Source organism: Palaemon carinicauda, chromosome 1, assembly GCF_036898095.1.
Source record: "Palaemon carinicauda isolate YSFRI2023 chromosome 1, ASM3689809v2, whole genome shotgun sequence".
NCBI classification, from domain to species: domain Eukaryota; kingdom Metazoa; phylum Arthropoda; class Malacostraca; order Decapoda; family Palaemonidae; genus Palaemon; species Palaemon carinicauda.
Genome location: NC_090725.1, coordinates 271,209,389 through 271,234,662, shown reverse-complemented (window position 1 = coordinate 271,234,662; position 25,274 = coordinate 271,209,389). Strand labels below are relative to the sequence as shown.

Here is a 25,274-nt window from a genome sequence, read left to right as displayed (position 1 = left end):
AATGCTGGTCTCTACCCACCCCCCTGGGTGTGAATCAGCTATATGATCATCGGGTAAGTTTGATATTGAAAAATGTTATTTTCCTTAGTAAAATAAATTTTTGAATATACTTACCCGATGATCATAAATTAAAGGACCCACCCTTCCTCCCCAATAGAGAACCAGTGGGACAGAAGAGAAAATTGGTTCTTTGTTGACATCGAGTACTTGAGTACCTACTTGACAGATGGCGCTGTTGATGTACACCCCCACCTGTATAGCGATCGCTGGCGTATTCCGCCCGTAGATTTTTTCTGTCGGGCAGCAGGGATGCAGCTATATGATCATCGGGCAAGTATATTCAAAAATTTATTTTACTAAGGAAAATAACATATTTTTTTAGAAAAAGATCATATTTTAAATTTGTCCATTTATTATATGAACAGTTCCTCTTAAATATGTAAATTTGATTAAATCTGTTCATGAGCATAGCAAGTGCAAAGTTGATGTTAGTTGAGTCCTATCAAATTAATTTCCAGTGAACAGTTGAGTACTCCAAGGGAATGTATTGTCACCTATGTTGTTTATCCTCCTCATGGATTTTGTAGTGCATAGAAGAGTTGGGGATGGTGGAGAAGGATTGGATATGATTGGTAATAGGAAATTAGCTGACCTAGAGTATGCTGATGACGCTGTCCTTATTAGCAGAACACCACAGGATTTGCAATGCTTACTTATCAGAAAGCATGAAATATCATATGAGGTTGGGCTCATGATAAATAGAAGAAAGACAGATGATGAGAATGGAATAGGCAATGAATGATGAAATATCATTGGATGGAGAAAGGATTAATGAGATAGAATCACTTAAACATTTATGAACTCTGATCTCTATTACAAGGTCTATAGAATTTGAGTTTATTGAAAGATTGAGGAAAGCAAATCAGACAATGGCTAGGTTAAGTAAAATTTGGAAATCAAATCACCTGAAGTTACATATAAAATTCGGGCTATATATCAATTTAGTGAGGTCGGTATTACTGTAGGAGCTTGAGTTGTGGTATAACAATGACACAATATCCAATAGGTTTTGTAGATTTGAGTTCTTCGAAAGAATATTGGGAGTTTACAGGTAGTAGGCTTGGCCAAGGCACCAGCCAGCCGTTAAGATACTACCGCTAGAGAGTTATGGATCCTTTGACTAGTCAGACAGTACTACATTGGATCCTTCTCTCTGGTTACGACTCATTTTCCCTTTGCCTACACACAAACCAAATAGTTTAGCCTATTCTTTACATATTCTCCTCTGTCATCATACACCTGACAACACTGAGATTACTAAACAATACTTCTTCTATCAAGCAGTTAACTACTGCACTGTAATTGTTCAGAGGCTACTTTCCTCTTGGTAAGGGTAGAAGAGAGACTTTTAGCTATGTTAAGCAACTATTCTAGAAGGACACCACAAAATCAAACCATTGTTCTCTAGTCATGGGTAGTGCCATAACCTCTGTACCATGGTCTTCCACTGTCTTGAGGTAGAGTTCTCTTGCTTGAGTGTACATGCGGACACACACTTCTATCATATTTCTCTTCCTCTTATTTATTTAAGTTTTTATAGTTTATATATAAAAGATTTATTTTAATATTATTATGATCATATAATATTCTATTTTTCAATATCAAACTTACCCGATGATCATATAGCTGCATCCCTGCTGCCCGACAGAAAAAATCTACGGGCGAAATACGCCAGCGATCGCTATACAGGTGGGGGTGTACATCAACAGCGCCATCTGTCAAGTAGGTACTCAAGTACTCGATGTCAACAAAGAACCAATTTTCCCTCTGTCGTGCCACTGGCAAGACCTACTAAATACGCCGTCCCTAACTGGATTTGTTTTCACAACGAGTTGGTGAAGTACACTATTCCAGTTTTGAGCTTTCGCTATGCAGGGGTTTTATCTTCATTTCAAAACTTGAACTCGTTTTGGATAGATTTAATTATGGTGACGAAGAGAATATGGACTCTCTTTCACTTTTAAATGGCCGACCCTTCCCTTAGACGGAAGTGTTGGTGACGAAGAGAGTATGGACTCTCTTTCACTTTTAAATGGCCGACCCTTCCCTTAGACGGAAGTGTGTTTAGGTTTTTGGTAATTTTGCTTAACAAGTTATAGATCTATTTATTTTATATCTCTCCGCCTTCATAGGCCTCTTCGATTAACTTTCCATTTATTATAAACTTATAAAAATTAATTTTTATGTTTGTTTATATGCGACCTTTCCTAATAGGCGGTCCTTACTTGGAACCGAAGTTAATTAACATTGAGCCCGTCATATCGTATTTACCTTTTAAGAATTTAATACTTTTTTAATTTTAATGTTTTATGAAAGAATTTCTTTGATAGTCTCGTACTGTTTTCAAAGATGAACTAACGTTTAGTTTAGTCTCCGCAGTTGTTGACGTTCAGAATGTTCAACTTGCGCTCTATCGTTACGATAGAGAGAGAGAGTATTTCACGGTTTCACGTTGCAGTAAGAGTAAACCGATTCTAGCGTTTCGTTCATTCTTTCTTAACTTAAATGGTTTAAATTCTAAATAAAGGAACTTTTTATTTGGGAAACCTTTCAGTTTTTTCCTTTAGCAAATAATATGTTTTAACGATATATAATTGGGCTCTTCTCTCAGGTTCTAAGTCAAGAGAGAAGAGAGAGAGAGATAGAGACGGAGGGAGAGAGAGGAGAGTAAACGTTTCGTTTAAGCGGGTAACGTTGTTCTCGTTTTTTACTCTTCTCCCTAGTCGCTGTAGGGGAAGAAGGTAAAACGTTTCTAGAGTTTTATTCTTGTTCCCAGGCTTTATGCGGTGAGAGATTTTAAACGTAGTTTATTTGATCTAGTGTTTAGTCTCTTTTCCAGCCACTGAATTCTTTATCTTTAATTACGTTTTTCTGTTGCATTGTAATACTGTTTTCGCAATTACTACCTTTTAATGAAGGATAGGATTGCGTGTTTCAGGTAGAAATCAGTTAAAGTTTCGATTTCAGTGAAATAAGTGCAAACAGAAAATCAAAAGTGATAAAGTGATATGCGCAAAGTGTTACAGTGTTGCGTTCGAGGGTTCGTCTGTTCGTGCCAGTTGTTCACCTAGTCCGGGACCTCTTACAAGCTCCCAAGCCCAGGGGAGAAGTAATGTCGAACGACTTATGGGTTCCACAGGCCTTGATCGACGAACAGACGTTTCCCTCCGTGGTTTCGGGTGTATCTACACACGTTGCCGACGTGATCGCCCCACCCACACAAAGACGAGAGAGCCCATTTATTCCTCGTCTGCGGAAGAGGTTTCTCGTAGAAACCATGGACCAAATCTTGCAGCTTTTTAAGTGCAAGTCGGTCCCTTCCGCGCAAGTCCAACGGCCTAGGTGTAGCCACTGGGTCAGTTCGGACTCGCTGCAGTCATCCGACGACTGCACACCTCCCAAGAGAGGCAAGGTGGTACCGCAACAGGCAGTAACTCCGTCTGTTGCCGCACCAGCTGTTTTAGACCCTCAGTCACAACGGACAGTAGCTCCGTTTGTTGCCGTTTTTTGTAGACCCTAGTGGTCTTTACTGCAGTCTATGCAGACTCAGTTAGCTGCAGTTATGCAGGAGTTTCGTGCGGAGAAGGTTTACACTGCTCTCGTTAGCCTACAACCTGCCACGGTTGTGCGCCCAGCTCACGCTGAGGCTGCCTACTCCCACACTCCGGCTGCGGAGAGCTCCACCTCCGATGCGCGATTGACCCTGCCAGACGCATGTTAACGTTAGCCGACGTGCGGCTCCCTCCGTTAACATGCGTGAGCTACCGCATCAGCAGTGGGAAGGTGGAGTCAAGCTGCCGTGTTTTGACGCGATGCGTTAGTTTCCGCAACCCACGGCAGTCCCCACCACGCACCACCACTCCGCTTTGGTTGTTGCCTGCTCCCACACTCCGACTGCGGAGAAGGTTGACGATGCACCCGTTGGCCTACAGCCTGCCACGGTTGTGCGCCCAGCATGGCTGCCTGCTCCCACACTCTTGTTGTGAGAGCTCCTCCACTCATGCGCAGTCGACCCTGCCAGACGCATGCTGACTCCCACAGACACACGGAGCACTCCGTTGCCGTGCGTGAGCTACCACAAGCTGCCGTGTTTTGACACGGTGTGTCAGCCTCCGCAACCCACTGTGGTTACCGCCTCTCGCCCGCAGCAGACTAGTCAGTCAGGAGTTGAGGCTTCCCCACACAGCTTTGGTTGTTGCCAGCTCACAGACTGTCAAGCAGTTACATGAATTTGCCTTCTGGTCTGCTACTAATGCACCAGGGCTGTATGTCCTCACGCACCTGTTGTGGTTGACAGTTCAGTTTTTTGACAGTTCACAGACTGTCAGGCAGTTACATAACGTTGCCTTCTGGTGTGCTGCTAATGCACCAGTGCTGTATGTCCTCACGCACCTGTTGTGGTTGACAGTTCAGTTTTTGACAGTTCACAGACTGTCAAGCAGTTACATAACGTTGCCTTCTGGTCTGCTGCTTATGCACCAGTGAAACCCTCACTGAGATAACCTAGCTTTTCTCGGACATGGTTCCTGTAGATGAGAAAGTGCTGTTCTCCCTCCTTCTGATATTCCCTTGAGGACTCTGTCATTTGGAGAGGAGCCTTAAGCTGCTTAGCCTCCTATGGACTTTAAGTAAAGCATAACATGCTTCCAGGGATGGTAAATGGTTCCGCTTCAGTCGCTAACCCCGTCTGTTGCCACACCTGCTCCCATAGACCCTAATGGGCTTTGTTGCAAGACATGCAGTCCAAGCTTAGTCCTTGATAGAGGATTTTTTTACGGAGAAGAAGCTTCTAGCCAACAACCTTCCTACCGGTTGGTTGTACGCCCTGTTGACGCTGAGGTATCCTACTCACGTCCGCCAGTTGAGATGGTTCCTCCACCGGTGCGACCCAGTGTGGGTTGCCAGTCGCACGTTGACGTTAAGCGACTCTCGGAGGTGGTTGTGGACGTTCAGTGTGTCACTAGGAAGACGTTCAACAACCAGCAGAGGTGACTTGTTGTGACGCAGTGCGGCAACCTCAGCAACCCGGTAGGGGGTTGTCTGCACAACCCAGACAATCTAGACAGTTTCGGGTTGTCGCTGTACTTCCTCGCTTCCCCATGGTTGACAGTTCACAGACTGTGCAGCAGTACCATGATCTTGTGTCCGGCTCCGTCACGCATCCACCAGTGCGACCGGATTCAGCGAGTCAGACGTTGCCCACTCCGTTGCCGTTTCCTCATCAGTTTCGGATGAGGAACCCTCTGATGAGGACATGGCTGAACAAGACGATCAACCCCCAGCCCTGCTATCCATCCAGAAGATGCTGAAGAAGGAACACGGCCCTGTCAGGCTGTGGATGAGTCTGGTTAGGACACTGTCATCCGTGGTTCAATTGGTGTCACTTGGAAGACTACACCTCCGTCCTCTTCGGTATCATCTAGCTCTTCACTGGAAAGGACAAGACGCTAGAAGCAGTCTCGATCCCGGTTTCCGGAAAGATAAGTCTGGTCTGACTTGATGAAAGGACTTTATCAACCTTTGAAAGGGTCTTCCCCTGACTGTTCAGACTCCCAACCACGTTCTCTTCTCAGACGCATCGGACGTAGGCTGGGGTGCGACCTTAGGCGGTAGGGAATGCTCGGGATTATGGAACTCGAGTCAAAGGACAATGCATTTCAACTGCAAGAAGCTTCTGGCAGTACGTCTGACCTGGAAAAGCTTCAGGTCTCTCCTTCAAGGCAAAGTGGTGGAGGTGAACACGGTCAACTCCCTGCTTTGATGTACATCTCCTAGCAAGGAGGGACCTACTCTCTGACATGGTACGAGTTCGCAAGTGACCTCCTCTCCTGTTCAACAGGTCTAGACTTTTCACTAGTATGAGTTTCATCCAAGGCAACTTGAATGTCATAGCAGATTGTCTCAGTAGGAAGGGACAATAATTCCAACATATTGGACCCTCCACAAGGATGTATGCAAGAGACTTTGGGTCACCTGGGGCCAGCCAACCATAGATCTCTTCGCAACCTCGATGTCCAAGAGGCTCCCAATACTTTGCTCACCTATCCCGGACCCAGCAGTAGTTCTTATAGATGCCTTTCTACTAGATTGGTCTCATCTAGATCTATATGCATTCCCTCCGTTCTAGATTGTCAACAAGGTACTGCAGAAGTTCGCCTCTCACGAAGGGACAAAGTTGACGCTAGTTGCTTCCCTCTGGCCCGCGAGAGAATAACTTACCGAGGTACTTCGATGGCTAGTAGACGTTCCCAGAACACTTCCCCTAAGGGTGGACCTGCTACGTCTGTCACGCGTAAAGAAGGTACTCCAAGGCCTCCACGCTCTTCGTCTGACTGCCTTCAGAATATCGAAAGACTCTCGAGAACTAGAGGTTTTTCGAAGGAGGCAACCAGAGCGATTGCTAGAGCAAGGAGAACATCCACCCTTAGAGTCTACCAATCGAAGTGGGAAATCTTCCGAAACTGGTGCAAGTCAGTATCCGTATCCTCGACCAGTACCTCTGTAACTCAAATAGCTGACTTCCTCTTATATCTGAGGAAAGAGCGATCTCTTTCAGCTCCCACTATCAAGGGTTACAGAAGCATGTTGGCATCAGTCTTCCGTCACAGAGGCTTAGATCTTTCCAACAATAAAGATCTACAGGACCTCCTTAAGTCTTTTGAGACCACGAAGGAGCGTCGTTTGGTTACACCTGGTTGGAATTTAGACGTGGTTCTAAGATTCCTTATGTCAGACAGGTTCGAACCACTTCAATCAGCCTCCCTGAAAGATCTCACCTTTAAGACTCTTTTCCTGATATGCTTAACCACAGCTAAAAGAGTCAGTGAGATTCATGCCTTCAGCAAGAACATCGGATTCTCATCCGAAACAGCTACATGTTCTACATCTTGGTTTTCTAGCCAAACACGAGCTGCCTTCTCGGCCTTGACCAATATCGTTCGATATTCCAAACTTATCGTATGGTTGGAAATGAACTAGAAAGAGTATTATGTCCTGTAAGAGCTCTTAAGTTCTATTTTAAAACCTTTACGAGGCCCGTCTGAAGCTTTATGGTGTTCAGTTAAGAATCCATCTTTGCCTATGTCAGAGAATTCTTTATCCTATTTTATCAGACTGTTAATACGAGAAGCTCATTCCCTTCTGAATGAGGAAGACCAAGCTTGGCTGAAGGTAAGGACACACGAAGTTAGATCTGTCACAACTTCCGTGGCCTTTAAACAAAATAGATCTCTGCAAAATATATTCGACGCAACCTATTGGAAAAGCAAATCAGTGTTCGCGTCTTTTATCTTAAGAATGTCCAGTCTCTTTACGAGAACTGCTACACTCTGGGACCATTCGTAGCAACGAGTGCAGTAGTGGTGGGGGCTCCACCACTACAATTCCTTAATTCCAGAACCTTTTTAATCTTTCTCTTGAAATATTTTTGGGTTGTCCGGAAGGCTAAGAAGCCTTTCGCATCCTACTTGATTTGGCGGGTGGTCAAAATCATTTCTTGAGAAGCGCCTAGATTAGAGGTTTTGATGAGGACCTTTAGTATGGGTTGCAACCCTTCATACTTCAGCTCCTAGGAGTCGCTCAGCATCCTATGAGGATCGCGAGGCTCAGTAAGGAAGACGTACTTAAAAAGGCAGAGTAATTGTTCAAGTCGTCTTCCTTACCAGGTACTTATTTATTTTATGCTTGTTATTTTGAATAACTGCTAAAATGAAATACGGAATACTTAGCTCATAATGTCAACTTGTAATGCTGGTCTCTACCCAACCCCCTGGGTGTGAATCAGCTATATGATCATCGGGTAAGTTTGATATTGAAAAATGTTATTTTCCTTAGTAAAATAAATTTTTGAATATACTTACCCGATGATCATAAATTAAAGGACCCACCCTTCCTCCCCAATAGAGAACCAGTGGGACAGAGGAGAAAATTGGTTCTTTGTTGACATCGAGTACTTGAGTACCTACTTGACAGATGGCGCTGTTGTTGTACACCCCCACCTGTATAGCGATCGCTGGCGTATACCGCTCGTAGATTTTTTCTGTCGGGCAGCAGGGATGCAGCTATATGATCATCGGGTAAGTATATTCAAAAATTTATTTTACTAAGGAAAATAACATTTTTTTGACAGTTTACAGACTGTCAGGCAGTTACATAACGTTGCCTTCTGGTCTGCTGCTAATGCACCAGTGCTGTATGTCCTCACGCACCTGTTGTGGTTGACAGTTCAGTTTTTGACAGTTCACAGACTGTCAAGCAGTTACATAACGTTGCCTTCTGGTCTGCTGCTTATGCACCAGTGAAACCCTCACTGAGATAACCTAGCTGTTCTCGGACATGGTTCCTGTAGATGAGAAAGTGCTGTTCTCCCTCTTTCTGATATTCCCTTGAGGACTCTGTCATTTGGAGAGGAGCCTTAAGCTGCTTAGCCTCCTATGGACTTTAAGTAAAGCATAACATGCTTCCAGGGATGGTAAATGGTTCCGCTTCAGTCGCTAACCCCGTCTGTTGCCACACCTGCTCCCATAGACCCTAATGGGCTTTGTTGCAAGACATGCAGTCCAAGCTTAGTCCTTGATAGAGGATTTTTTTACGGAGAAGAACCTTCTAGCCAACAACCTTCCTACCGGTTGGTTGTACGCCCTGTTGACGCTGAGGTATCCTACTCACGTCCGCCAGTTGAGATGGTTCCTCCACCGGTGCGACCCAGTGTGGGTTGCCAGTCGCACGTTGACGTTAAGCGACTCTCGGAGGTGGTTGTGGACGTTCAGTGTGTCCCTAGGAAGACGTTCAACAACCAGCAGAGGTGACTTGTTGTGACGCAGTGCGGCAACCTCAGCAACCCGGTAGGGGGTTGTCTGCACAACCCAGACAGTCTAGACAGTTTCGGGTTGTCGCTGTACTTCCTCGCTTCCCCATGGTTGACAGTTCACAGACTGTGCAGCAGTACCATGATCTTGTGTCCGGCTCCGTCACGCATCCACCAGTGCGACCGGATTCAGCGAGTCAGACGTTGCCCACTCCGTTGCCGTTTCCTCATCAGTTTCGGATGAGGAACCCTCTGATGAGGACATGGCTGAACAAGACGATCAACCCCCAGCCCTGCTATCCATCCAGAAGATGCTGAAGAAGGAACACGGCCCTGTCAGGCTGTGGATGAATCTGGTTAGGACACTGTCATCCGTGGTTCAATTGGTGTCACTTGGAAGACTACACCTCCGTCCTCTTCGGTATCATCTAGCTCTTCACTGGAAAGGACAAGACGCTAGAAGCGGTCTCGATCCCGGTTTCCGGAAAGATAAGTCTGGTCTGACTTGATGAAAGGACTTTATCAACCTTTGAAAGGGTCTTCCCCTGACTGTTCAGACTCCCAACCACGTTCTCTTCTCAGACGCATCGGACGTAGGCTGGGGTGCGACCTTAGGCGGTAGGGAATGCTCGGGATTATGGAACTCGAGTCAAAGGACAATGCATTTCAACTGCAAGAAGCTTCTGGCAGTACGTCTGACCTGGAAAAGCTTCAGGTCTCTCCTTCAAGGCAAAGTGGTGGAGGTGAACACGGTCAACTCCCTGCTTTGATGTACATCTCCTAGCAAGGAGGGACCTACTCTCTGACATGGTACGAGTTCGCAAGTGACCTCCTCTCCTGTTCAACAGGTCTAGACTTTTCACTAGTACGAGTTTCATCCAAGGCAACTTGAATGTCATAGCAGATTGTCTCAGTAGGAAGGGACAATAATTCCAACATATTGGACCCTCCACAAGGATGTATGCAAGAGACTTTGGGTCACCTGGGGCCAGCCAACCATAGATCTCTTCGCAACCTCGATGTCCAAGAGGCTCCCAATACTTTGCTCACCTATCCCGGACCCAGCAGTAGTTCTTATAGATGCCTTTCTACTAGATTGGTCTCATCTAGATCTATATGCATTCCCTCCGTTCTAGATTGTCAACAAGGTACTGCAGAAGTTCGCCTCTCACGAAGGGACAAAGTTGACGCTAGTTGCTTCCCTCTGGCCCGCGAGAGAATAACTTACCGAGGTACTTCGATGGCTAGTAGACGTTCCCAGAACACTTCCCCTAAGGGTGGACCTGCTACGTCTGTCACGCGTAAAGAAGGTACTCCAAGGCCTCCACGCTCTTCGTCTGACTGCCTTCAGAATATCGAAAGACTCTCGAGAACTAGAGGTTTTTCGAAGGAGGCAACCAGAGCGATTGCTAGAGCAAGGAGAACATCCATCCTTAGAGTCTACCAATCGAAGTGGGAAATCTTCCGAAACTGGTGCAAGTCAGTATCCGTATCCTCGACCAGTACCTCTGTAACTCAAATAGCTGACTTCCTCTTATATCTGAGGAAAGAGCGATCTCTTTCAGCTCCCACTATCAAAGGTTACAGAAGCATGTTGGCATCAGTCTTCTGTCACAGAGGCTTAGATCTTTCCAACAATAAAGATCTACAGGACCTCCTTAAGTCTTTTGAGACCACGAAAGAGCGTCGTTTGGTTACACCTGGTTGGAATTTAGACGTGGTTCTAAGATTCCTTATGTCAGACAGGTTCGAACCACTTCAATCAGCCTCCCTGAAAGATCTCACCTTTAAGACTCTTTTCCTGATATGCTTAACCACAGCTAAAAGAGTCAGTGAGATTCATGCCTTCAGCAAGAACATCGGATTCTCATCCGAAACAGCTACATGTTCTACATCTTGGTTTTCTAGCCAAACACGAGCTGCCTTCTCGGCCTTGACCAATATCGTTCGATATTCCAAACTTATCGTATGGTTGGAAATGAACTAGAAAGAGTATTATGTCCTGTAAGAGCTCTTAAGTTCTATTTTAAAACCTTTACGAGGCCCGTCTGAAGCTTTATGGTGTTCAGTTAAGAATCCATCTTTGCCTATGTCAGAGAATTCTTTATCCTATTTTATCTGACTGTTAATACGAGAAGCTCATTCCCTTCTGAATGAGGAAGACCAAGCTTGGCTGAAGGTAAGGACACACGAAGTTAGATCTGTCACAACTTCCGTGGCCTTTAAACAAAATAGATCTCTGCAAAATATATTCGACGCAACCTATTGGAAAAGCAAATCAGTGTTCGCGTCTTTTATCTTAAGAATGTCCAGTCTCTTTACGAGAACTGCTACACTCTGGGACCATTCGTAGCAACGAGTGCAGTAGTGATGGGGGCTCCACCACTACAATTCCCTAATTCCAGAACCTTTTTAATCTTTCTCTTGAAATATTTTTGGGTTGTCCGGAAGGCTAAGAAGCCTTTCGCATCCTACTTGATTTGGCGGGTGGTCAAAATCATTTCTTGAGAAGCGCCTAGATTAGAGGTTTTGATGAGGACCTTTAGTATGGGTTGCAACCCTTCATACTTCAGCTCCTAGGAGTCGCTCAGCATCCTATGAGGATCGCGAGGCTCAGTAAGGAAGACGTACTTAAAAAGGCAGAGTAATTGTTCAAGTCGTCTTCCTTACCAGGTACTTATTTATTTTATGCTTGTTATTTTGAATAACTGCTAAAATGAAATACGGAATACTTAGCTCATAATGTCAACTTGTAATGCTGGTCTCTACCCACCCCCCTGGGTGTGAATCAGCTATATGATCATCGGGTAAGTTTGATATTGAAAAATGTTATTTTCCTTAGTAAAATAAATTTTTGAATATACTTACCCGATGATCATAAATTAAAGGACCCACCCTTCCTCCCCAATAGAGAACCAGTGGGACAGAGGAGAAAATTGGTTCTTTGTTGACATCGAGTACTTGAGTACCTACTTGACAGATGGCGCTGTTGATGTACACCCCCACCTGTATAGCGATCGCTGGCGTATTCCGCCCGTAGATTTTTTCTGTCGGGCAGCAGGGATGCAGCTATATGATCATCGGGTAAGTATATTCAAAAATTTATTTTACTAAGGAAAATAACATTTTAATTGTTAGTAACTTCTCTTGTAGTTTATTTTATTTCTTTATTTCCTTTTCTCATTGAGCTATTTTCCCTGTGGGAGACCTTGGACTTGTAGCATGCTGCTTTTCCAACTAGGATTGTAGCTTAGCAAGTAATAATAATAATAATAATAATAATAATAATAATAATAATAATAATAATAATAAATGGCATGACAGGATTAGAAACGAAACTATGAGAGATTACTCGAGTGCCATGTGTGGATGAGATTATGGTTAGGGGTAGATGGAGATGGATTGGGCATGCTCTTTACACTCCCCAAGAGAGATTAGTTCACTAAACTTTTAACTGGGCTCCAGAAGCCACTAGAAGAGTTGCAAGACCCAGGCCTACATAGCTGAGGACTATGCAGTGTGAAGTAGATGATGAATGGAGAAGTTTAATTATAAGTTCAAGATATAGACAACTGGGGAAATCTAACTGAGTTCCTTTGCGCCAATAGGCGTAGGAGGAGATGATGATGATTCTCTCCTGATCTTCATATACATGCCCACTCTCCTCTCCACTGACTTGTAATGTCAAGAGGATAGGTAATAGTTTCAAATTTTAGACTGAAATAATAAGGAGCAACTGGAGTATCACTTCTTGACTTCTTGCCATTAACTGCTAGAGTGCCTCCTTGTGTCTATTGTAAGGAAAGAGGGGTAAATATCAATTAAATTAATATCTACAGAAGAAGAAATATAAACAGCAGAAGAGTATAGAAAAAGTAAATTTTATAATCAAAACTCCATTTTCTTTCAATGATCAAGATAACATTAAATTTTCTTTATTATTATTGTTATTATTATTCTTTAAGGGTGGTAATGTCTTTTCTCTCAGTTCTCCACATGTTGGATAGTATTACTAGATACTTGGTTTTGTGTCTAATATTAATGAAAAATTTTCAGGTGTATCAGGGAATCATACCCCTGTAGACTTTTCTAGGTACTTACCTGACCAAAGACTATATAGACTACACAAAAAGTAGGCATTTAATGGTTGTACTTTTAAAAGAAACTTTTGACAGATTTAGATTGCTACAGCAAGAAAATTACACATGCCCTTTGGAGCATTTATGGAGCGAGGTCACATTGCATTTCTTCCAAATAAAAGACCTACTTTCCCTTGTCAATAATTTATTAATTTACTGACAAAAAAGTTTCTTGATTAATTTATTTTTTTTATCCATCACCAATATTAGATTTTAGTCAAAACTCTTATGTGGGTAATTTACAGCTTCATAATTTTCATTATCTCAAAGTGTAAGTAGATGTGCTGTAAATGTGACAATTTTTGTTCAGTGTTAATATAAGATGAAATATTTGTGCTTATACACTTATTTTTTCCTTCAAAGCTGTGAAAGTGCAAAAGTCAACTTAAGCACTCCACTTTCGGAAATTGTTGAACTGATGAGGGATCCAGTGAAAGGTGTTAGCTTGTTAAATCGCCAACCAGGTTTACCAGCCCTCACTTTCATCGCTGCTGATGCTACAACCTGGGTTTGTGAACATGTGGATGGAGCAGTCACAGAAATTATTGCTGTTGACATCTTACAGGTATTGCGTTTTTTATATGCTACAGAATTTTCCTTTTTATTAATTTTTTTTTTAACTTCCTGATCATTTTGATTTTCATAATCATGTGAGGAATTAATATTTAAGTGCTGTATGAGTTTATTTCTCTCTAATATACAAAAACTCTTGCAATTTATCTGAACTAGGATCTACAGAACATCTGTTACACACTGTTAACAACACTTAAGCATTTTTGCAACATTTTTGGTGTTGCATTACCATCTGCATTTTACTTTTCATAATATTGAAGAAAAAAAATCCTCAACCCTCTTAGGTATAGTTAAGAAATATGACTCATATATGAATAAATTATTTTATTATAATAATGATAGTTCATACAATATACAAACCCTTTGATATACAGTACTAAGGTTTTATATCTGGAAATTTGATGCAATGTATAGCTGTAATTGTTCAGTGGCTACTTTCCTCTTGGTGGTAAGGGTAGAAGAGACTCTTTAGCTATGGTAAGCAGCTCTTCTAGGAGAAGGACACTCCAAAATCAAATCATTGTTCTCTAGTCTTGGGTAGTGCTATAGCCTCTGTACCATGGCCTTCCACTGTCTTGGGTTAGAGTTCTCTTGCTTGAGGGTACACTCAGGCACACTGTTGTATCTAGTTTCTCTTTCTCTTGTTTTGAAGTTTTTATTGTTTATATAGGAAATATTTATTTAAATGTTGTTACTATTCTTAAAATATTTTATTTTTCCTTGTTTCCTTTCCTCACTGAGCTATTTTCCCTGTTGGGGCCCCTGGGCTTATAGCATCCTGCTTTCCCCACTAGGGTTGTAGCTTAGCATTTAATAATAATAATAATAATAATAAAAAACTCACAGCTATTTTCACACAGGGTGAGCCCAGTTCATATTAACTTGATATGATTTTCAGCTCAGCTAGATAAGTGAGTGGATAAATAGCTTTAGGTAATTAAACTTCCATTTTCTTTTAGACAAGAAAAAGTATTTTAAAAACTCCATTTTAACATCATGATAGAAATTATAGACAAATGAATTATTGCATTTCAAATAATGCTTTAAGAAACCTTTTTTTATTAAACTAAAGTTAATTATTTGAATACCTACCTGAAACTGATATGATATCTGTTTTCTAAATGAAAACTTGACTGACAAAGATAGAGAATGAGCTTCAGCTTGACCAGTATATTTTTAGTAAGTTAGAAATAAATGAAGCCCCACTAAATTCAGTTTCATTCTCGTTTTGAAAAAATTGATAATTAACCCAATGTAACTGGGCAATAGTGTAGCATCAGTGTACAGTACACTGATTGACTTAAAGCTGTAAGACTCGGCATGGGGTTCAGTGTTAGCTTATGGTAGGCATTTGTCATTAGTTTCCCAAATGCTGTTTAGCTAGCCCCAGTTCAAAATTAAATAGCCACACCTTAATTGACAGGATGTGCCAGCTCGTTAGAGCCAAGCCAATGAAGGGGGCTTTCGTCTTTTAGGTAAACAGATCACACAGAAATTAGATAGCACTGGATGAAAGATCAAACTAGGAGTATGATTAACACTTATCTGAGGTAGTTGTATCCCATATCTGAAAGTGTATATATGTTGTATAGATGGTAAAAGGATATACTGTACTCCTACCCTATAAAACAAAAGCAATAGCAGCGCTATCTTAAAAATCGACATCTCTCCTGAAGAGAAATATTACAACTAATTGGAAGCTTTGTTGCTTGTGCCAAGGGGACACACATGAATGACTAGTAGATGAATTTGGTGCAGGCTATGTCACCCTGGTTACAAACTTTCCTGAATTTTATCAATCAAATTCAATGCCAGTACCATTTCATCCCAAAAGGCTTGATGAAGGGGATGGAATTCTATAGACCTTTGAAAGTTGCAAAGTTACATACCATGAATCATGTATGCTGAAGTTCAAAACTACAAAGGTAAAGAAAGTTATCGTGTAAGACAGTTTCATATCTATATGATTTGGAACAAGATTTTCAAACTAGATACAATCTCAGTTCCTTTGATGAAGAACCGGATTCAATTACTGTACTAAATTGTTGGGTTGATCTCTATTGATTTTTCCTGGGACTTTTTTTTAGAGATGTATCACAAACCTCTTTCTGTTTATTGATCCTTCTTAAGAAGAAGATAAAGCTCTAAATCATATACCTTACATCAGTACGAGAAATGAATGTTATATGGATCAACTCATGTTAAATGACAGGAACTTTTAGCAATATTGATTGGCCAAAAACCCTTATGGAAGAAAGACTATGATATTATTATTAAGTATCAGGACAGCCTTGATATAGATCCAGAAACAAGGGGAGGTGAGATCCAATTCCTGTACCAGATAGTAGGACATTATTTTGGTGGTGGGGTGGGGGAAATTTCAGAGGAATATGTCTCCTCCCTCTCCTCATTGAGGAAAAATTTGTCTGCTAATAGGATTAACATACCTACCAAATTACTTGTGTACAGATAAATTAAACTGTTTGTACTTTAAATAAATGCAGTAAATATATTATATTGCTACAAAGGTTTTTTTTTTGTGAGTGCTCTCTTATACTCCACCCACCAAGTTTTTTTTTCTGCATTTTTTCAGTTCACAAAGGTAGCAGTGACATTTATGATATAGTAAATAAGTGAAACTTTTCCTTGGAAATTTATGTGAGAAAACCCTAGAATTTTAATTTATTCAATAAACATTTACATCTAGTTGAACTCAATTTTCATTAAGCATTATAGCATAAATAGAATAATAAAAGTTAGATATTTATATAGAGCACAAGTGTTTAAATATTTACCTTATTTTTCTTAAAATTCTTTGTGATCTGCAGAAAATGGTACAGAAAGAACTGATATGTCATGCTGATGGTGATCGATTACATCCCTTTGTACATGGATTCTTTTTGTATTTTTTTGTCACTGGCAGCAGAGGTAAGTACATGATTGTTGTGCTTCTTCCTTATTTAACATTGAAGTGTCATTAGTCTTAACATAATTGGGACCAATAATAACATGAAATATTTTTTGTATACAATAAATTTTATATGAAAGTACATTTTGTAGTCTTTAAATATAATGTATATTGGCAACCCATGGCAATGCCCAGATTATATAATATAGTATAGCTTACCTGCTAAATGTACAAGAATATGAATACTTTGATAAAAATTTATGTTGGATAAAATAATAATATAAACAATTACAGAGTATACTGTAATCTGGCAAACCTAAACAAACCTCTTAAACCAGTATAAGATGGAGGATAATGATTAGAGAAAGTGCAATAAAGGAATGTTCTTACATACGTTTAATGACCAGGCTCTCTTAATGTTTCAATATATTCAGTCTTCATGCTTCACTACACAATTTAAGAGATTAATAATTTTGGTGAGTGCCTTAGGATTTGAAATGGGAAGCCAGCTTGGCACAAACCCATTCCTATCTTGAAAATAATGAACAAAGCTGATAAAACTAATTTCTATTTTTACCTGATGCTCCTTTTGCTTCTCTAGAAGCTTGGTTTATCGCCATTTACCCCCTATGATTTTTTAAAATATCTCATTTTCTATCCTTTCAATAGATGTATGCCTCTAGTAAAGTAATGAGACTCACTAACTGTTAATGGCAAGAAGCTAAGCACCAGGGTTTCTTTGTTATTCAGTTTTATTTAAAGTTGAAAATATTCCTTATTCCTTGGGAATAGGGAATCCTGATAGCCAAAATGCCTTTAAAACATGAAAAAACCTGCTGGCAAATAGTAGAATTGATGCACAAACAAGAATTAGAGCTTTAAGAATATAAATTTGGTCTACCCTTATATATGGATCAGAGAGCTAGACAATAACAAGAGATTTGGAAAAAAAGAGACAACTGAGTGTTTTTTGGGCACATAATAAAAAAGAGAGAAAATAGAGCACTTATGTCTTACTGGGAGGATAGAGGGAAGGAGATCTAGGAGGGGCAGAGGGCAAAGTACATAGACAGTATTGTGGGGGGGGGGGGGCATGGAGGATGATTATATTCCAGATCAAGTGATACAAATGGCTAGTAAGTAATTCCTTGGCATCACATGTCATTGGGGAAGAGAGAGGGAAAATATATAAATATCAGGCGAGTATCATCATCATCATCATCATCATCCCCATCATCATCATCATCATCATCATCATATCCTCCTACGCCTATTGACGCAAAGGGCCTCGGTTAGATTTTGCCACTCGTCTCTATCTTGAGCTTTTAATTCAATAAATCAGGTGAGTATAGGAATAACAAATTTTATTATTTAAAATTAATGTTGTTTCTATGACCCTCCCTTGAAGTTCATATGTCAGACACCCACTTACTGGAAGTGGGATGCCAGTAAGAGATAGGTCAAAAATTGAAATAAAATGTTGTATAAAATATTTAAAATTCTAGACTCAATTGCCCAGATTGATGGAAGGAAGCCATTTCAAATTCCAGTTGAAATACTGGACCCCGTATTGTTTTTCTAAAGATATTTGAAATATATCAAAAATAAGAAAAAACTATTGACTAATTGAACTATAATAAATTAAAATACAACACCAGCAGGTGCTACAGGATCTAGAGACAGCAATCCACTAACATTTTATGGTATGCCATTGACTGCTAATAAAATTTATTACAAAGAATTAATTCTTGCAAAAACTAAAGGATGTAGGTTTACTTCAAATATCTGGAACCATTCAGTATTATTGGGACAAAACCAAGGGCAATAGAGGTTGTGTCGATAATTTGTTCTGTGGGATTATAGTTCTAGAATATCCTCTGCCCAAAAATTCAGTGTCATTTCTAGTTAAAATTTGTTCACAAACTCCCAAAGAATTGGATCCAAATTTAATGAAAGCCTTGAAGGTTAAGGGTTATGATATTGGAAGTACATTACCTCAATTTACATATTCAAAAATCTTTGTTTGGAAAGAGTTGTAGCAGCAGCTCTGACATACCATGTTGATGTTCACTAAACATTATATTGTAGAATCCTTGGTTTCAACTTAAGATTAATGTACTCTAGGTCCTATAGTGGCTGCTGGCAATGGGGTCTATTAATTTTTCAAGTTGTTACTTTATTTTATTTTAGTTACTGTTACACAGTGTTGTGGTTATATAGATAGGTAACTGCAGATAAGATATCCTTTGAAGATACTCTTGAATTCCTTATTTCAAATACTGTATCTTTATTAAGATAATCTGGAGTCCCATTTTTCAAAACTGTATTTTGAGATGCTTTTTTACCATTAATTTAGTCCAATAGAGTTTAGAATTTAGTTACTTTATACTGTACTACTTTCATTCTATAAATAAACTCTCTTTGTTCCGTAACCGAAATACAAACCACGTTATTTACATTGGGTTTACCTTTTAGCGCAGCTGAAATGGCGAGCCATTAGAATTTAACAAGGGTGTATTACCCCCGCACTAGTTAGCGGGGGGGGGGGGGGGTAGGGGAGTGGTAGCTAGCTACCCCTCCCCCCCCCCTCACACACAGATGAATGCTCACTTTCCCTTTTGGCTCGGACTGCGACAGACGTCTCTGTCTTGGTCCTCTCTTGGCAGCCGTTGTTTGTTTTGTCTTTACTTAATCGCTTACTTTTCTTTTACTCAATATATATGTAAACATGTTTTCATGTTTGTATATATATTTGAGTATAGAAATCAGTAAGTTTCCTTTTCAGAGTTGTGTGTGTAGCGTACGATATCTCCGTGGAGTCCTCGGCAGTTAGGCCACCACGGCGTATTTTTATGGGTTGCGATCGAGTTTGACTTCGGTCTTTCTCTCTCTCTCTCTCTCTCTTGAGGTCGTTCACCCTTTTACTATGTGTTACTACGCCCTTGTAGCTTCCTTTCCGTGTGGGGGGGTTGCTACGCCGTACGTTTGTCTCAATTAGTTTATGAATCTAATTGTAGTTCTTAATTTTTCAGCTTGTAGAACGATTCCTTTCGGGGTTTTCGTTCTTTCTTTAGTGTTCATCATTCTTTCTTAAATTACATAATTACATAGTTTCATAATTATAATTGTTATAATTCTGATTTGGTTACAGCTCTCCTTCCGTGAGTGTAAGTGGTTGTGAGGGCACGTGCCTGTTGTGTAATTCTTGTTTCCTTTCCCTCGGGATTCCTCTTCGGAGCCTTCCCGGGGGAATGAATGTGTACTAATGATTTTTGTTTTAATTTTTTACAGTTACCGATCTAGTTCGTTTCTGTAATATGTCAACGGTGTGAGCTGTCTTGTTGAGGCCTGGGGATTCGGCTGTTGCTGCCTCCCCCCTTTTATTTTCGTCAGGGGCGTGTCTCCTTCTACTGGAAGTACTCCCGTGTCGATTGACAGCTCTCCAGTTCATTTTAGAACTCTCAGGAGGCTTGCCTCCTTGGGCGGGTAACTTTCCTTCCGAGGGAAGTTTTTCCTGTCCAGGCTTGAAGTTTTCCCCTTTTGGGGGGTTTTTCTCTTGCCTTTTATTCGTGCGACTATGCTCTTGGTGCTGAGTGGTTGAGCGGTCACACCTGCAGTTTCGCTCAAGGGGCTGGGCAACTGCAGGAGCCCCTCTTCGGAGGATTGCTCCTTTTAGGTCACTGGCTGACCAGTCTCTTCTACGAAGTGTTTCTCTTTCGTTCGCGAGAGAGTACACTCATAGAGACTCCTCTTCGGAGGATTCTTCTGCTGCTGTTGCTGTTGGCCTCCTTCGCTGTAAGGCCCACCGTCCGCCTCGTCGTAAGGGCCTCTCATCTCCCTATAAGGGTGCTAAGAGGCGCCTTTTTGAATCTCCGTTTGCAGCCTACAACTCCTTCTTCTTGATCTTCCGCCTTGGTGCAGATGGACAGCAGTCTGATCTCGTCTTCCGACGGGCAACGGTCTTCCAACGGACATCGGTCTCCCGGCGGACAGGCAACGGTCTTCCGATGGAAATCTGTCTCCCGACGGACAACGTTCCCTTCGGGGCAAAGGGTTGCCTCCCACGGTGGTTCTTCCCTTGTGTGTCAGGGTTCCCCTGCGTGCCCTTCTGCTGTGTTCTCTCCTGCTCCTGCTCAGTGTTAGCGCACAGGCGCTCTCCTGCTCATCAGCGCTTTCTGATCGCTAGCGCTCTCCTGTTCGTCAGCGCTCTCATGATGATCATCCCTGCTGTTCCTGTTGGTTCCTGTTACGCGCCCTGTGCGCCCACGTTCGCCCTCGCGATCTAGAACTTCGGTTCAGGTCTGGGTCAAGGACTCTTCTTCTATGCGCAGGCTTCCACGCGTTGCCTTCTGCTCATCAGCGATCATCAGCTCGCCAGCAACCTTAGACACGTCAATGTTCACCTGCTCGCCAGCGATCTCCTACGCGTCAACGATCGCCATCGATCTGCCTGCATGCCCTTCTTTGCCACACACCAATGGGCCCCAATGGTTTTCTAACCGTCTAGGATCGCCTGATTAACAGCTGGCTTCAGCGCTCACCTTCCTGATGCACCTGCGCGCCTTCTGTTAGCGCGATGCGCGCTAACCATTGCTAGTCTCTCTCGCGTTGGCAATCGCCTACGCACCCGCGCGATTCTTCATCTGCTCGCTAGCGTTTTGTTAACGCACCACCGCTCGCCAACGTGCCGTCGCTTGCCGACGCGCCATCGCTTGCCAACGCGCCATCGCCCACCTGCGCGTCAGCGCTCACCAGCTCACCACCGATCGCCTGTTGATCCACATCGCCAGCGGTCTTCCTCGCCCACGCGGCAGCGCGTTTTCTCGCCATCGCGCTAACGCTTGCGTTCGCCACCTCGGACTCGCGCTCATTCACCTGCCAACCTCGCGACCGCTCGCCTGCGCGCCGCGCGACCGCTCACCTGCGCCACCGCGTGACCGCTTGCCTGCACGCCCGCGCGATCATTCGCCTGCGCGTCCGCACGGCCACGTGCCTGCACGTCTACACTCATGCGCGTCCGCGCACATGCTCTCCAATGTTCGCCTGCGCGCGAACCAACGGTATTCCATCGCGCGGACGGACGGTGTTCCGTCACGCGAACCTACAGTGTTCCGTCGCTCGAACCTACGGTGTTCCATCGCGCAAATCTACGGTGTTCCGTCGCGCGAACCGACAGTGTTCCGTCGCGCGAACCGACGGTGTTCCATCGCTCGAACCTACAGTGTTTCTTCGCACGAACGTCGGCTTAATTCTTGCAGTATCCATTGCTCGTCTATGGGTTATCGCTCGCCGACCACCAGCTCTCACCCTTCCTACCACACTCGCCCTCCTTCTGCGCTCCTTCGCTCACCTTCGTTTGCGTTCCTGCTTGACCGCGCATGGGCGCTTCCACGTTCACCCACGCGCAAATCTTTGAATTACCATCGCGCAAGCTCCAGGGCAGTTGCGACCATGATTCCCATTGGGGTTTTCGCAGCATGGCCAGCCTGGCGAGTTCTTCTGGAGCGTATTTCCAGAACACGGCCTCACCCCGTAAACGCAGAGCATGGCACTTGCAAGAATAGGAAGAAACTTCAGGGAGGTCTGAGCAACACTCCTCTTTCCAGAACCTGGGTTAGCCCTTCCCCGTCATTCCCTGGAAGGATTTTTGGCGGGGGGCTTTCTGTTCGAGATTTTCCCATCGGCCAAGGGGTGACTGCTTACCCCTTCCTCTGGGGGCTTACCAGGTCCTTTCCCTCCTCGGTTACGGCCCGAGGTTTGGTTCAAGGAAGCTACAGGAAGATCATGGTTACATCCTCTCGGGCTCAGGCCCCTTGGTGTTAAGTCGTTAAGTATCTAACTTGCGGACAAGCTCGATGTTGTACCATCTGGACGCGCTGACTGAGGGCTTCCTTCGGGTGTCTCATCTGTGGATGTCGACAACCTCAGACACCCTTCCATCCTTGAGAAGAGTTTGTTTGTGCCCAAGGACAGAGACATAGACAGCGGCTGTGCGGAGGAAGTCGACTTCCGTTTTCACTCCTCCAAGGCGCTTTCTTCCAGACTCTGCAGGGCTCCAGCGCCTTTTTCTTTCAACCACGTCGGCCTAAGTTATCGGCTACGACAACTGAGACAAGGTGTCCAATTGCAGTTTCCTCCTGTCAGGAACAGATGGCACGGGAGGCTTCCCCGGGGGGGGCATAGTCCTAAAGGGAGCGGCAGAGTTCACGAACTCTAGGATTGCAGGTTTCACGCTGGGAGGATGCTTAAGGTTACTCATCCGGATGACAGCTTCCCGATGCCCATTCCCGCACGATCTCTGTGATCAGCCAAGGATATCGGGCTGCCGTCTCTGTCAGCGAATTCAGTGTCTCTGAACCTCTATGCCATAGCGTCGGCAAGAGTTGCCCGGTTGGGCAGAATGATCCATACCTTAGGCGAAGGTCCTCCATAGGATCATCGACGGCTTCACCCCCAGCCTCTTCAGTCGATCCTTTCTTGTAAGGAAGGATCTGAGAGGGGAGTTCCGTAGTCGACCTCTCAGCCCTGATCAAGTTTGTCGAACAAACTTCGGCCAGCGTAGAACAGCCGAATCGATCAGACTGGTAACGAGGCGACAGGACTCCTTAAACCCTCGATCGGAAGGACGGGTACTTTGAGTTTCCATTCCATCCATCTTCCAGGGAGCTCGTGGAATTCAGCCTAGACTGCAAGTATTCCTGCTTATGATGCAGTGTGGCGATCCTGCCTTGGCATAGCAGGTTTTTTTCCCCAGAGAACTCTCCCTGCTTTCCTCATGGCCGCTCAGGTGCAGGCTTCCGCCTCCTTCGCTTTTTGGAGGGCTGGTCAACTCCGGTAGGCTCGGGTTCGACCTTCTTCAGCGCCGGGACAAGCTTCGGATGCTTACCATGAGTGTGGGTTCGTGGTATTTTGCTTGGAGCCTTCCCTTCTTCTGCCTCAACATCTGGAATATCTGGCCATGATATTGAGTCAACGGCCTTATCACGTTGGAAACACCGCTTCTCGTCCGTCCAGCAAGGTTAAGCAACGTCAGTTCTGGTCGGTACTTGGGTGGGTGACCACCTGGGGACGCCAGATTCTGTTGCCACATCCTCCGAGCCTTCCTTTCAGTTGACTGTGGCAAGACTGAGGAGAGTCGCAGTACCTGTTCTCAGTCAAGCAGAGCTTTCAGCCCTACCTTGGAACGTTTCCTGGTTCTCCTTTCCTCATTGACCCGTCTATAGTCCGAACGGTCGCCTCAGGATAAGTTCCATGTGGGGCGGTCCAAGTTCCGGTGGTTTCAGGCAACGATTAACCGGACTTCCTGGCCCCTATGGGACCAGCGGAACTATTAGACCTGCAATGGGTGTTGACCTATGGAACCTCTTGATGGTAGTGGATATTCTCGTCCTTTCCCCACATTCTTGATGCTGTTCTCGGACTCGTCAAAGAAAAGGGGGGGGGGGGGCCATGTTCCGGTCCAGGCCTATGGTCAAGACCAGAAGGATACCTCTCCATCATTCAGGCAGGCTTAGGGGCCTTAGTCTGGCCCCTCTACAGATCCTACAGCTCCTGCCGAGTCGCTCCGTGCGCGTCGACTTCATGATTCTGGCGTGTTCTAACCAGCAGGGGCCGCATTTTCACACCTTCACATCTTGCAGTAGAGATACCGGGATGATTGAGATACCCTCAATACCACCATCGGCTCTCTCATTCCAGGCAGAGGAATGTTCTCTCCGACTATCCGAGCAGAGCCTCGTAGAGAGAGTGTACCTGGGGGTCTTTGGCCTTGAGTAACCAGCAAGTCCTGGTCTGGGGGACCTGATTGCGACAGCTTGGAACCTCAAGCTTCCGCTGTTCTTCCCCCCAGTCTCAGACCCCGAGACTCTGGCAAGATGCATTCCGGTGATGGTGGGACAACTTCGACGCCTGCGTCTTCCCTCCTTTTTGTCTGTGGACAATGGGTCTCAACAAGACCAGGTTGTCTGTCAACCTTTCAATGGGAGAGCTCCACTGGGACTATGCGCAGAACGGTTTCTGGACCCTCTGCTTCCCTGACGGAACTCCCGGGAGAGCTTCTCCCACGGCGCAGACTACTCAAACAACCACACTGCAACATCTCTCCCGAACCGGGGCGTCGCTTCGGCTTCATGCCTGGAGACACTACGCCTCCTCCTCAAGTAGACACAACCCGCTACAGTCGCGGTACGGAGGTCGCGTCATCTGCGATAGTCATCCGCAGGGGTCTTCCAGGCAAAGTGAAGAGTCTTCGGTGGTTGGTGCCGTGGGAGATATACCTCTTCCCTTGAGGCCTCTTCTCCAGCAATAACGGTCTTATTGCCTTCCGGCGGGAGGAAACTCCTTTCCGCTCTCGGCAATGAAACCTGTCGCTCAGCCTTTCCCTGACCTTCAAGCTTAAAGGAATAACTTTTTCCTACCTGCTGGATCTTTCCTCGCTCATGCGAAGCTACGATCGTCCCTGCCCTAGTCGGAGGAAGACCTCCAACTTGGAGCATGGCTCGGACTTTTTAGTCCCTTAAGAGATCTTCTCGAGACCATTTACGACAGGCCTCGGATTGTATTCCGCCTTGGGTCTCCTGCTCACTCTGGCCACGGCCAGTGTGTAAGCAATCTTCTTGGTCTCGTACGACTCCGCCCTTTCCAAGGAAGAGGGGAAGGCAACATTCAGGTTCGCTCCCAAGTTGTTGGCTAGACTCAGAATCTGGGGGTCCCGGCCCTTCGGTCCAATTCCTTCAAGATTTCGAGTCTCCATTCTGTATCTGATGTCCCAAGACCTTCTCTTTCTTGC

At 44.0% G+C, this 25,274-nt stretch overlaps 1 protein-coding gene across 4 annotated transcripts in view; it reads left to right on the top strand.

Moving 5' to 3' along the window:
* Iml1 (GATOR complex protein Iml1) overlaps positions 1–25,274 on the top strand; it is a 486,471-nt gene that overhangs the window by 367,828 nt on the left and 93,369 nt on the right. For all 4 annotated transcript variants that reach the window (XM_068390604.1, XM_068390598.1, XM_068390583.1 and 1 more), the window contains 2 exons: positions 13,369–13,570; positions 16,407–16,506. In XM_068390604.1, coding sequence (XP_068246705.1) covers positions 13,369–13,570; positions 16,407–16,506 — 302 coding nt within the window. The remainder of the gene's footprint in view (positions 1–13,368; positions 13,571–16,406; positions 16,507–25,274) is intronic.